Source organism: Apaloderma vittatum, unplaced genomic scaffold (assembly GCF_000703405.1).
Source record: "Apaloderma vittatum isolate BGI_N311 unplaced genomic scaffold, ASM70340v1 scaffold7661, whole genome shotgun sequence".
NCBI lineage: Eukaryota > Metazoa > Chordata > Aves > Trogoniformes > Trogonidae > Apaloderma > Apaloderma vittatum.
The window spans coordinates 5,186-18,384 of NW_009697313.1; the positions used below are offsets into that span (position 1 = coordinate 5,186).

Genomic DNA, 13,199 nt, shown 5'->3' on the forward strand with positions numbered 1-13,199 from the left:
GGGCCTTTCTCAGTCTGTGGACAAATACTTGCTCATCTTCTGTCGTTTTATGCTACAGATGGCACCATAGTACTGCTTCTTCCTAGTGCAAAGTGTCACAGTGAAGATTATTGTGCTTTAATATATAATATATTTAATATATAACTACTATAAGTGAAGTTAGGAGTCTTAAATGAAAACAAACAAACAAACTGATACTTTTGGACTTGATTTATAGGTAGAATTCCAAACAAATCCTGGAGGAACAGACATTCTCAAGTTTAATGGTGATGTACAATATATTTTCATTACCTTAGAATCCCCCAGGTTTTACTTCCATTTATTATAGTAGACTCTAATACTTTGATTTCACACATTTGAAAATCCTTTATTTATACGCCGGTAGCTCAGATGAGATTTTTGTCACCGACTTTAGTTGGCTCTGCTAAGTTTTCAGTAGTGTGACACTTCTGAAGTGCCTGCTGTGGTGATGAGAGCCTCTTGCACTTACTGATGCTCATATGTGGCGTATATTCAGTCAGTGACAAAAAGAATGTGTTCTTCACTGAATGGAAATGTTTGAAATCAGACATGACTGGTGATATAGTGGAAAGTAATGAGGATCTAAGACTTCTGTGTTTTGTGTAAGAAAAATATATACACAGACTTTGAGAAGTTTCTGATTCTTGACACTGAGGTACTGCGTGGGTTTTAGAAAGGAAGTGGCTTATTTCAGGGAAAAATGTGTCACCAGCAATGAAAAGCTTTTTAGAATCCTTTGAAATACTTTTTGAGATTCTCCTCATACATACTGTACACCTACACTGGAAAAAGTGACACTCCAGGCTTTTTCTTTTATGGTCCTAGTTTGTTTTTCTTCTTTTGGGCAAAGTGTAAACTAATACAAAGTCAATCATTTTCGTTGTTGACTATATTGTATATGAAAGTTGAGTGTTTTGCTTGGAAGCTAAGTGAGCTTAGACAATACTAAGAATCACTATGTCCTTTTTAGAACTTTGAAATTCCAGAAGAACCAGAGATGCCGGGGAAGCAGTCTCCGCTTGTTCTTATAGTGGCCTTCTATGAGTCCTTTCAAGTTGTGGTAAAGATCAACCATCACTTGGTTTTCTCGTTGGCTTTAGAAGGTAAAGTGAAGAGCTTGCGGTATTCTCAGATCTGATTACTGGAGCGCCAGGAAGGCATGGCTGGAGTCACATTTTTTTTAAATCCTGTTAAGTTTTAAGGATGAATGCTGTGGTAATGCTGTTGCATGTCAATTTAAACACTTAAGTCCTGCCTCAAGTTTGCACTTGAATATTCAAAGCAAAGCTCTTGGGAAGGCTGAGACAGTAGTGTTTTGCAGTTGTAAACCAATGCATTTCAGTGTTAGAAACTAGTAAGACTTGTAGGAGCAAAACTTGTAGGAGCTCCCATGAACTTGTGGGAGCAAAAGAAACAGTTAAAAATATGTTGGTTACTGATGAAAAGGAGCTTGAATGCTAATAGGAAACACATGTAAAAATTCAGAGGTGAAGTTAAAAGGTGAAAGTCAGGAAGGTGCAAAAATGCAAGCTTAAAACACAAAATTATTTTATCATGTCTATGTATTCTGAATCTTTTGCTACAAATACTATTGTTCCTTCCCAGTGAAATTCGTGTTATCAATACCTACTTTATCTCTGGATTTATTTCTGCAGTATCATAGTGGGTTTTTTCTTTTTTTTTTTCTGTGATTCAACATATTGGTTGCATAGTGTAGCATATTATGCCACACATATACCAACAGAAATGCCACCCACCCACTACTTGTGTGCCTCTATTTGCACCTGAACTGGTTTGTTCTTGGGTGACAAAATACTGTGTGCTTTTCATCGTCTCAGCTTCAGTATTCTTTCATAAAACTAGTATTTCTGTCTCCAGAGCAGACAGTTACAAATGCATAAAATCCGGGTTCCTCTCTTCTGTTATACGTGTGACACTTGAAATGGCTATTAAACTTAAAAGCCTACTGTCAGAATCCCTGGTAGAATTCATGTTTAAAATGGAAAATCTTGGAAAACTAGGTAACTTTAATACGGAAAATACCGTTGTAGAAGCTATGATCCCCAGTTGGCGGAGACATGGAGGAGCTTTGACTGGTTGTCACTTAAGTTCTTCCTTATTTTTCCTGCATGTGAAATCTAAGCCCAAATGGAAATTTTGTATCTAATTAATTCCAAAATATGAGTTGAAGTTATTTTGGGTACTCCTTGTCTGAGTCCTTGTTACCACTTTTTGTGGTTTTAGAATCACATTTTCCTATTTTTAGTGTTCTCCCTTTCCTTATTGCTGAACCACATAAACTGGAAAATTACTAACTTCGATTGTCAACTAGGCAAGATAATAAAAGTGTGTATACACCAAGTACTATGAGTAAGTTGAAAAACGGAGGAAAAGTGCTACTTGAAGTTTTTAAGCAAACATTGTTTGAGGCAGAAATGTTACTTGAATGGTATGCTTTTAACGCTATTTTTCAGAGAACGTATGTATACAGCTTTAAGGTTTTGGATGCTATCTGTGTGCTTGCAGGCACTACTGTAAAATGTGAAGTGTCTGACTACTCTCACTGCATCAAAGAAGGGGAAAATGTTAAGCGATGAACTTCAGTCCATGCAAATTGCTCTCTAGAGTCACAGGAGAAGGAAATGCATTGCTTCAGACTCTTTCTAACTTTCATCTGCATCTGATAAATCTTGCAAAGCTTATTTAAAACTACAGTTTATATTTTACTATATTCAGTTTTACTTCTCAGCTCGGATACATGACTCTTCATGATGCAATGAGGAGTAGAGCCTCCAGTGCTGTGTTTCACATCATATCTATGCATAGGGTGTTATTTTCCAGATAGAGGTCTCCTTATTCAGATTATGACTATGTTCATTCTCCATTTTTAGTAGACTTAATTAAACAAGTTCAACGTTGATAACTCTGGAATTCAGATTGGCATCAAAGATGTTGATAGGAAAATGTGAAATAGAGAAATTATATCGATAATGCAAGCGTAGATAAGTAATGCAGATAATGTAAAACATTCTGCAATTTCAAAAGGGAAAACTTAACTTTGTAAGCAAATATATTTCTTACACTGAGAGGTGGGGCAGTTTTTAAAACCTAAATTTTATTGCAGAACAGTTGTTTTTTTTTTAAGGTATTTAATGCTTCTCAAATGTGTGTTGCTGTATATGTCAAGCAGCTTGCTTTTACCTGGCTTCTTCAGCTTGGCCAGTATCTGCACTTCTCCTTGCAACCTTTTCCCTGATAGGTACAATTAGAGCTTAATATAAGGGTTTTATATCAGTTAGCTACTAGAAGCCATACTGCCAGCTTAATCATCTAATTAGTGTTAGTTTCACTAAATTTCTAATGATGTTCGTTATTACTGGTAGCATCTATAATGTGTTTCTTAGGAAATTATGTCTTTCAAGTGTATAATCTGTTGTACCTAAGCGTAACGAATAGTGTGGTGTGCAGTGGTAGTGCAGGAAAATTGCCTTTATGGCTTTTTGGATAGCTTAAGATTTGTCTCTAAAATGTTAATAATAGATGTGTGAACTTGTTTGCCTTTTTTGCTGCTAATACATTGTTTGAATACTGGAGAAAAATTAAGTACACTTGATCAACCTAGTGCACTGATGCAGCTTCAGTTTGTTTTTCAAGTTAGGTTCAGAGATCTTTAGCAGTTTCACACTTAGGTTTCAAAGATTCTTTGTCTATAAATGTGTTTCCACTAACACATTTAAATGACAGAGCATGCTAAAGCTTTTCTTTCTCCATGTTATTTGTATCTTTAAATACTCATTGCTTCCTCTGAGTTTTTGCCCTTTCTTAATTAAGTGTACTCCACATATGAACAGGGCCAGATAGCAGTGTGGCAAGCTAGTTCTGTTTATTTAGGAAAAGATACCTTCTGTCAGAATTAAAGGAAAAAGAAAAAGTGTATGTTGCACCTCTTGATATTACAGAGCAGACCAACAGAAAACTTGGCAGAAAGGAACTAGAAGAAAATTATGTGGCAGCAAAGTAGGTCTTAGTAGTTTCAAGCTGCTTTATTTAACAGTTTGCATCTCAAGCAATGCTTTGAGAATGTGGTCGTACTCTTATGGATGAATCCACTTGTCGTTTCCCTTAAAGACAGCTACTCTTGAGTAGGTTTGTATGTGAACTATTGAACTTTCATCTGTGTAGCACTGAGGACAAAACTGAGATAGTGCTCTTTTTTCCCCACATAGCAGGAGTTGCTCAAGTTTAGAGGGTACATACAGGAAAAAGCCCTTTACAGCACAGGAATATCTGTAAAGTGTACCAGCAAGAGCTGCTATTGGCAATGTAGGCAACTGTATCAGAAAAGGTGAGCTTTGAATCCCAGTAGTAAGGCAGAGCAAAATGTGGGTTCTCTAGAATACTTACGACCAGTCAAGGTCTCTTCCAGTACAAAACAGTCACGTGTGGAATTACACATCTTAATACACTCCATTGTTATGGACATAGTACCGAAAATAAAAGTGTGACTGGACTTAAAGACTTTCCCTTTGTTTCTTTTCTGATGTTCCACCATTAGTGGCAAATAGCATTAAGGAGAGGTGTAAGACTGATGGGAAGATGTTCTGGTTTTAAGTGGTATCTAATATAAAAAATAGGGAGAGCACATTTCTAAATAATAGCATATTGTAAATGTGATCTTTGACATTGAGTTAGTAGGTTGCGTGCATATTGTGGAAATGTCTTGTTTGATGGTCCTCCTATAGCCTTTGGTTTCGTGATGTAAGAAAACACAGAAAGCACAATTCAGTTAAAGAAAGAACTTTTAAGTATTTTCTCATGCTGTTATCTTTTTTAAATTTATATTGAATAAGCTCTCCCATGAACACAGAAATAACTTATAAATCTAATTTCTTTTTAATTAACATAGGCTGAATTGGCTATAAGGAAAAGTGTTAGAACTTTAGCGTTTCCGAAATTACTGTTGAAGAATTGTGATCCTGCAGTTAAATTCTTTTTAACAGCTGCTTAGTATGTAGTTGAGGAATAATGGAAAATTGAACCAAGGGCATAAACCACTAGCCCTTAACTTAAATTTTGGAACAGTTAAGGAGGGGAAGAGCAGGTACTTGATGAATGTTAGTCTCTTTTTGTCTTTTTCCTCCAAATTAGGAGGAAAAAACACCAAAGGAAAAACAGCACCTTGTTAATTATTTTCCTTGGTTTTGATAAGTGTATGTGTTCTGCTTCATTATTTTACATTTACTCCTAGTAAAACAAGTACTGTAAAAGGTGTATGTTCACTCAGCAAATTTCCTTTGAACAGATTGTGTGAAATGTTTTTTGCCTAATTTACATGTGCAAAGAAGAACAATGCATTTTCAATGCCTTTTGTTTTCAACTTGGCCTTTAACATTTTTTTCTTTGTGATATATTAAAAATAGCAAAAATTTGAACATGTGTAACGTTTTTCTCTTCAAAGTAATTCTTCAGGTGGCTTTTAAATGTATGTATTAAGCTTTTTTAAATCAGCTTTTTAAAATAAACTCAGTTAATGTATTATTTAACTTTTTACAAGGTTATATATTTCCAGTAGCTTCTTAAGTCTTTGAAATTAAGAGACTAGTTGGAATAGCGGAAGAGGTAGGATTTTCAAGTTAGAGTACCCTTGAGCTATGTCTGTAAAACTGTGTAAAATATATCTCCTGCTCTATCCTACAGCTTTTAATGCAACTCTTGTTAAGAGGGGTATAGCAGCTGCTAGATCTGGAAGTTCTATATTTTGGGCTCATTAGCTATCAGAGGTACCTTTTGCATTAATCCATCAACTGTACTATTAGTTCATGTGAGCAATCATCTTGTGTTTGTTTTTCTTTAAAAGTTTTATTTACAATAGTTAGCTACTTAAGTAAAGGCATCCATGTGCACAGCTACAAATACTCGCTGTGAAAAAAATATCAGTTGTCTTGGGGGCACACGGGCAGACACTGCTCTGCTAGAATGCCTTAAAAAGTGAGAGCACCTACTGTGTGTAACATGCTAGTTCCTATTTCACAGCTTAGTCTTATTTCTTCAGAAGCGTTTTTTCCACCTAGAGTAAAAAATGTTGTTTATTCACTGAGCTGGAGACCTTGCGTAGAACACGACCATTTCTGCCAAGTGGGCAAGCTTGTAGAATGTCAGCCCTGTGTTTTACTGGATTCATCTTCATTGGAGCCTGCCTTCCAGCATCATTATTTCCATTTCTGTAAACACTGTCAGCTTTTTGCCTTGCCAGTTTCCTCAGTTTATTAAAATTGCTTGTGGTCAAGAAGCAGAAGCACTGACTGTTGTTCTGTGACAATTCAGAAGATTACTGTGTCTAATTTCTTTGGGCAAAATAGTATCTTTTAATGACTTCCATTTTGGGATTTATAATAGAGTAGTTTTCACCATATTACAGGGGTTTTAATTTGTTGACAACAACTTTGTGTTTGTGTTCTTGTACCTAATAGTAGTTTTCAATATGGAGAGTTGCCGTACTCTTTGGTATGTTGTATTTTGTGGTTCATGTAAAAAAAGTTCTTCATCTTTGTAGCTTAGTATCTTTTTCTTCAATAGCAATTTTCTGTCTTAATGGGAACAGAGCAATGTCTTGAAGTAATTCTTACTGAATTCAAGTCTCCACTGAGGTTATGGGCTGTAGCATTTAGCTAGCGTTTAAGTGTTAGTACCAAAAATGTGAGCTAGGTCTGCTTTGATTTCTGTATATGAACAAATAGTGAACATCTCACACAAAGATGGTTGTTTTTCAACAGGCTCATGCCCAAAGCTTATCAGTAGTCCATAGGGAAATAATTTTTAATTGCAAGAGTGTAGCTTGCCAAAGTGCTTAAAAAACAAACCTTCAAATTCTCAAGACCCTGAACATTCACTGTGCTGTGGTCGATAGACCTATCATCTGCAGCTTCTGCTGGTAATAGTGAGGAATTCCTACCTAGTTTTAGCAGATCCCAGAGAAGTGCCCTAACTACTGGCTTGGGAAGATGTCTTTGTCTCTTGAGTAGGAGGTGGTAGGAATGGTGAGGGTGATCAAGAAATCATCTTTGTCAGGATGCAGAGTAAAAACCCTTGAAATATGAACTGTTCCACATAACGTTCTTCCAAGTTTTCGGTCCCATTTCTCTTGGCAATCCTGTACCACCATTCCTGCCATCTTTAATGAAATTCTAATGCACATTGTCATTTCCTTTCATCTTCATTTATAGGTAAAGCTTTCAAAATTGGTGTCTTTGGCTGACTTTTTGTAAAATACGTAAGTAGAGTATGTTTATCCTTTGTCTTTTTAGGAGAAAAAGTGACATCTCTGAGGACTTGCTGTTTAACTACAATTACCTTGCCAGCAGAAATGCGAAAGTCAAGTGTCAGTCAGTGAGTCTGACTCCCTTGTACTTATGAACAATTCCTGGTTTTTATTATTAGCTCCATTTGTGTTTCAGTTTACAGCAAGAGGTGTGTATGTATGTATGCACATGGTGTTTTCAGTAATTGCTGTACTGCTGGACCTTGATTTTTTTATTTTCCTTTCAAACCATACTGAGTCTGAGTCTGATTCTTTGAAATCATGTTTTACATAAGTGTCTGAACTGCTTTTTTTAATAGCTGGTAAATTCTTGATACATGATTAGGTTATTCCTTTGGTCCTCTGAAGTCACAAATCTTCTATTCTGAAATGTGCCCTGTTCTGTGACATTGCAATTTGCAGTCTCATCCCTGAAATCATGGAGGGGCATCAGATTAATGTGTTTTTCTTACGTAGGGCTAACTTTGCAGAAAAGTAAAGGAGTGAATGCATGGACAAGTAAAACCTTGCAAATTTGAGTGACTTTTAAGAAAAAAAAAATCATTAATTCTCCCACAGATATGTCGACTCAGTCGGGGTCTAGTCTGGTTGTGTTGCCACCAGCAGAGTGGCAGAGTTGAGAATTTGGAGAACCTAAATTAAATAAGGTTTTAGCTGATCTTACCTTGAAGTCTTCACTGCACTAAAAATTTGCAAAATAAAATTTTACGAAACTAGGATGCTGAAATTACGTGCAGCTTCAATGTACTTTATTGTGCATTATAGTGTTTTATGTAGTATATGTATAGTAAATGTATTTTTTTCTCATACAACTTTAGAAGGCTGCCTCGTGAAGTATCTGCAGAAAGTTTGCAGAGTGGTTGTGGAAGAGTTGAACAGATGTATGATTTTCCTTTTTGTATCCTATCAGTTTGCTGGTATGCTTTTCATGTTCACTATTCCTATAGTTAAACTTCTGTTTTGTACTGAAGTAATCTTGGTGCATAAATAGAAGTTGTGGCTCAGGAAAGCTTTCTTTTCTAAAATGTTGTGCGCTCCTGCAATATCCTCAACAGGAACATAGGTTGCGTAGGTAATGCCGATGTGCAAAAGGCATGATGTTTCTGAATTACCTGGATGATGTGCAGGCGAATAGCACCATCCTCTGGCATTATAATATTAGTTAAGCACTAAACCTGAAATTGCTGTCTGTTATTTTTGGAAATTAAATATATTTGTAATAGAATGTGCATATTGTACTTTCAGTTTTACATACTCATTCTGGGCTAAGGTTTTAACAGAAATTCTGGTAATTTGCATTGGCTCTGTGTATTCTGTTCAATTAAGTGACTGGCTAAAGGGGATATCTTTTTAGGGTTGTCATGCCTGTAGTGCTGACTCTGCTCTTTACATGACCATTTATGGTAGGAAATTGCACTTCAGAAATACCAGAACAAGCTTTTTCTAAATCTCAGTGAGGGACAATTCACAGTCATTTAAGAAAAATTCGTTGAATTAGAAAACACCACCAACGACCTACAGTTGTGTATGTGTGGGAGAGTAAAGGTCCTGTTACAGAACAACTGCAAATGTCTAATAAATTGTATTTACAGTAGATCGTAGCTTCAGTAACAGATTGAGAAAGGGGCATCGTTGGCATTGCTAGAGTGCAAAGTAATGCGCCTCCCACAAATAAAGTTTCAGTAGTTACCGCATGAGTTGTACTGAGTTACTTTCATGTGAAGGACTGGATTTTACTCCATTTGACTATAAGCTGTAGGCATGAGAAAGACCGCAGGGACATTCTTTTCAAGAACTTGATGGATGAGAAAGTCGGTTTATTGTTTTGAATTCCTGTTGGACCTTTAAACATGTTTACGTATCAGAAACATCAAAAGGAGGCAGCTGATGTTTTTGTAATCTCTAGAAGAAATTACCATCCCCCTCCGTCTGTCTGTCCGACTGCCTTTCTGTACAGCAGATCTCCGTTCTTTTACACCAGAGGTGTTGGCTTAGTGAAACTGGAAATCTGGAGAGTTTTACTTGAGTGACAGTGCCTTTCTTTCCCCTTATATATTAACTGTGAGTGTAATCAGACCAATTACCTGCATTTCTGGAAAGACTGTACCAATGATCTATATCTAGAGCTGAACTATGTGTTCTTTTTTGATACCTGTTGCTTAAACATATCTAGCCATTCCCAGCTTCCTACCTATTTTCCAGTCATTGGCCATGATTTTTTTTCCTCACCCTTAGTTTGCATTCATTTTTAGTTCTGATCCTCTTCTGCTTCCTTAATTCAGGTTTAGCTCTGCATGTAACTTGTCACCAAGTATGTGGCCTTTTACTTTCTCCCTCTCCGTAACGTGTTTTTTCCCAAGTTAGGTTGTTAATTAACATTGTTTATTTTTTCACGGTCACTGTAGCTATCAATTCATCTTCTCTGCTCTCCTCATTTTCATTCTTATAGCCTTTGTCTGTCCTTGATAATCTGCTTGTATTTCTGCGTGCTCTACTGTTTTTTTTTTCTCTTGCTCTCCTCAGTTTTATTTACTTTTTATGATTATCCGAGCCAGATTCACACCTCCAGATGTAGTGGGAAACTATGGAAACCACAGAAGAGTTAATATTTGCTCTCAGGTAACACAACCCAGTTCAGCCTGGTCAAAAATAGCCACATCAGCTACATATGGAATTTTGATTAAGTATTTTGGGCATTTAGTTAAAAATTAAGCTGTAAGAGTATGTGCAAACTGTGCTAAGGCCAAATTGAGTGGATTTTCAGAAGGTGAAAGGATCGCTTGAAAGATTTAATTTGCTTAAACAGTATTTTCTTCAGGTGCTATTTTTGAAGGTAAATAGTCCTGTCTCATCTTTTCTCTTCCAGTTTCTCTGTCTAGAACTTAAAAAAAAATCAGCCCTAGGCACGTACATCACTGGACTAAAGAGTTCAATTTGCTAAAAGCTATAAGCTTTGAAAGTAAAACCCAATCATAGAATCATAGAACCATAAAATCATTAAGGTTGGAAAAGACCTCTAAGATCATCAAGTCCAACTGTCAACCTAACACCACCAGGATCACCAAGCCCTGTCCCGAAGTGCCACATCTACACGTTTTTTGAACACCGCAAGGAATGGTGACTCCACCACTTCCCTGGGCAACCTATTCCACGGCTCCATCACTTTTTCAGTAAAGAAATTCTTCCTAGTATCCAGTCTAAATCTCTCCTGGCAAGACTTGAGGCCATGTCCTCTTGTCCTGTCGCTTATTACTTAGGCCAACCCTCACCTCACTATGACCTCCTTTCAGGTACTTGTAGATAGCAATAAGATCTCCCCTCAGCCTGCTCTGGACTATCCCATTTCCCTCAGCTGCTCCTCAGAAGACTTGTTCTTCAGACCCTTCACCAGTTTTGTCACATTTCTCAGGACCCACTCCAGCACCTCAGCGTCTTTCTTGTAGTGATGGGCCCGAAACTGAACACAGGGTTCCAGGTGCGGCCTCACCAGTGCTGAGTACAGGGGCACGATCACTGCCCTGCTCCTGCTGGCCACACTGTTTCTGATCCAGGCCAGGTGCCGTTGTCCGCCTTGGCCACCTGGGCACACTGCTGGCTCATGTTCAGCCGGCTGTCAGCCAGCACACACAGATCCTTTTCTGCCGGGCAGCTTTCCGGCTGCTCCTTCCCAAGCCTGTAGCCTTGCAAATGAGGAGTACCAGCGAACTGTAATGGGTGAGGCTGTCAGCCTGTCTGACTGTGCTTGCAGCACATCCCATCATTGCAGCTGCATGTAGTAAAACAAACTGTTTCTGGAACTTCAGTCTTGGGGCAGCAAGCTGTTGTGCCGCTTGCGCGTTGTGGGCCACAGGGAAGTGGCTCATGTTTGAGATACTTAGGAATGTTACTCAATTAGCCTCCTGTATCCCTCCTCCCTCCTGCTGTATCAAACCTTAAAAACAAAATACAATTCTTCTAGTCAGGTGCAAGTAGACATTTTTATTTTTGCCATTTTCAGTGAAAATGACTGCTCTCAGTTTCATGAAAAAAAGGTCACACTCACCATCTGAAACTTTGCAAAGAAGGTTATAGTTATAACAACAAGATTAAATTACCTGGAAAACCCCTGACTGTGGTTTCTATTAAGAAATAACCTTTTTTTTAAAAAAAAAAAAGTTAAGTGCTCTTGTTTGGAGAATTGTTTTCAGTAGTATCTTTAGAATGGCTGTGGCACTGGGGGTGACTTAGCAAGTTTGCCTTTTATTTTGGACCGTTGCATTGTTTTCATAAGTGCAGTGGATGTTCGGTGGCATTTATTTGTATATTGTGGTTCATACTAGTATGGAGTCATAGAATGATTTTGTCTGGAAGGGCCCTTTTAAAGGTATTCTAGTTCCAGCCTTCCTGCTGTGGCCAGAGACACCTTCCACTAGACCGTGTTGCTCAAAACCTCACCCAACATAGCCTTGAACACTTCATGCCCTGTTTCTTCCTGAAAATTAATATTTTGATCTGGTATATTTTAAACACAAAAGTAAAATTTTTGTTTTGAATGTTTTTCATGTGACATTTTCATTACAGCTAGGTGGTGTTTCTTTGATATCAGAGGTCCTCTTTGGAGGGCTGCTGACATTTCTGAGATCATAGAAGAGTGGGAGAGTCTTTTCTAAATAATTCATTTTTTCCTTTCTCAGTTATCCTAGGTTACTTTATCTGTTTGCATAAGATGGGATATCTGTGTGTTGAACTCCTTGCGCGTGCAGCGGACTTTGTCACTGATCTGTTGCATCCAAAGAAATTTAAATGAAGGGCTACAGGGATGAGTGCATGGCAAATTATTTGCAGGCAGAATGTAAAAGATTAGTGAACTGTGTAAATTTACCAAATCTGGAATGTTCTAAGTTTGGTAGTCATGGTATGTACTGCTAGAATATGGTTGGGAGTCTCGATCTTCTGATATTGTGCCCAGCAATATGTCGATAATACTAATACTTGCTACCACTGGCACTGAAGATCCAGTGTGCTCAGTGGCAAACATAACTAAGTTGTGCTACAAGTTGCCATCATGTCCTGCAGCATTTTGTAGACTTCATGGGTGTCAAATAGTTCAGCTGAATTGCTAACAATAATTTTTTAAAAAGCAGTAGAGTATCTCTTTAATTTGTCAAATTTTTGTATTTCCTTATTGTTTTTCCTATATGCTGTGAAGTTTGAAGAGAGGAAAATACAATTCTACTGTTTTTAAGGCAAATTAAGTATTTTAATTAAAGGCTAGAATTTTATGAGCTTTATGACATAAATAGAAGGATATAAGCAGTTTCAAATTTGTCATCTGGGATATGTTACAGTCAAAATTTTGAAATAGTGAGTGCAATGGTGTTTGTATGTATTAGGTATTACTATAAGCCCACATACGTGTGGGCGCACAGGTGATACATGCCTCTGAGCATGAAATTGTATTTAAGCAGACTGACATATCTGTTTGTCTCATGTAGTCCACATTTGGAGTATTTTCACAATTGTAGGGCCTTAAAATTAATTTAAGATCGTAGCATGGCATACAGAAAGGGAGACATTTTGAATCTGCTTTTTTGACAACCCTGTCTTTTCTGTGCTTCTGTTGTTACTATTAGACTCAGTAGTTACACTCAGTAATGTATGCAAAAAAATTTTGTTTTAATCAGTGAGTCGCGAAATGTACTTGGAACAAGCTCATGACATTGTATACAAAACCATCACAAAAGTAGTGTACTCTCCTTTTTCTTTTATGCAATTGGTGGCTGATGCTGTTTAATCAGTAGACAAAGGTCTAAGTGGCTTGCTTGTGGTTATATAGAAAGTTGGTAACAGAATAATGGATGCAAACAGTATCTTCTAGATC

The 13,199-nt window shown here is 37.3% G+C and overlaps 1 protein-coding gene across 1 annotated transcript in view; it reads left to right on the forward strand.

Moving 5' to 3' along the window:
* Positions 1 to 991: 991 nt before the first annotated feature.
* Positions 992 to 13,199, forward strand: part of HBS1L (HBS1-like translational GTPase) — a gene marked incomplete at its 5' end in the record, with an annotated part of 44,573 nt that continues 32,365 nt past the window's right edge. The window contains one exon of the mRNA XM_009877584.1: positions 992 to 1,124. Coding sequence (XP_009875886.1) covers positions 992 to 1,124 — 133 coding nt within the window. The remainder of the gene's footprint in view (positions 1,125 to 13,199) is intronic.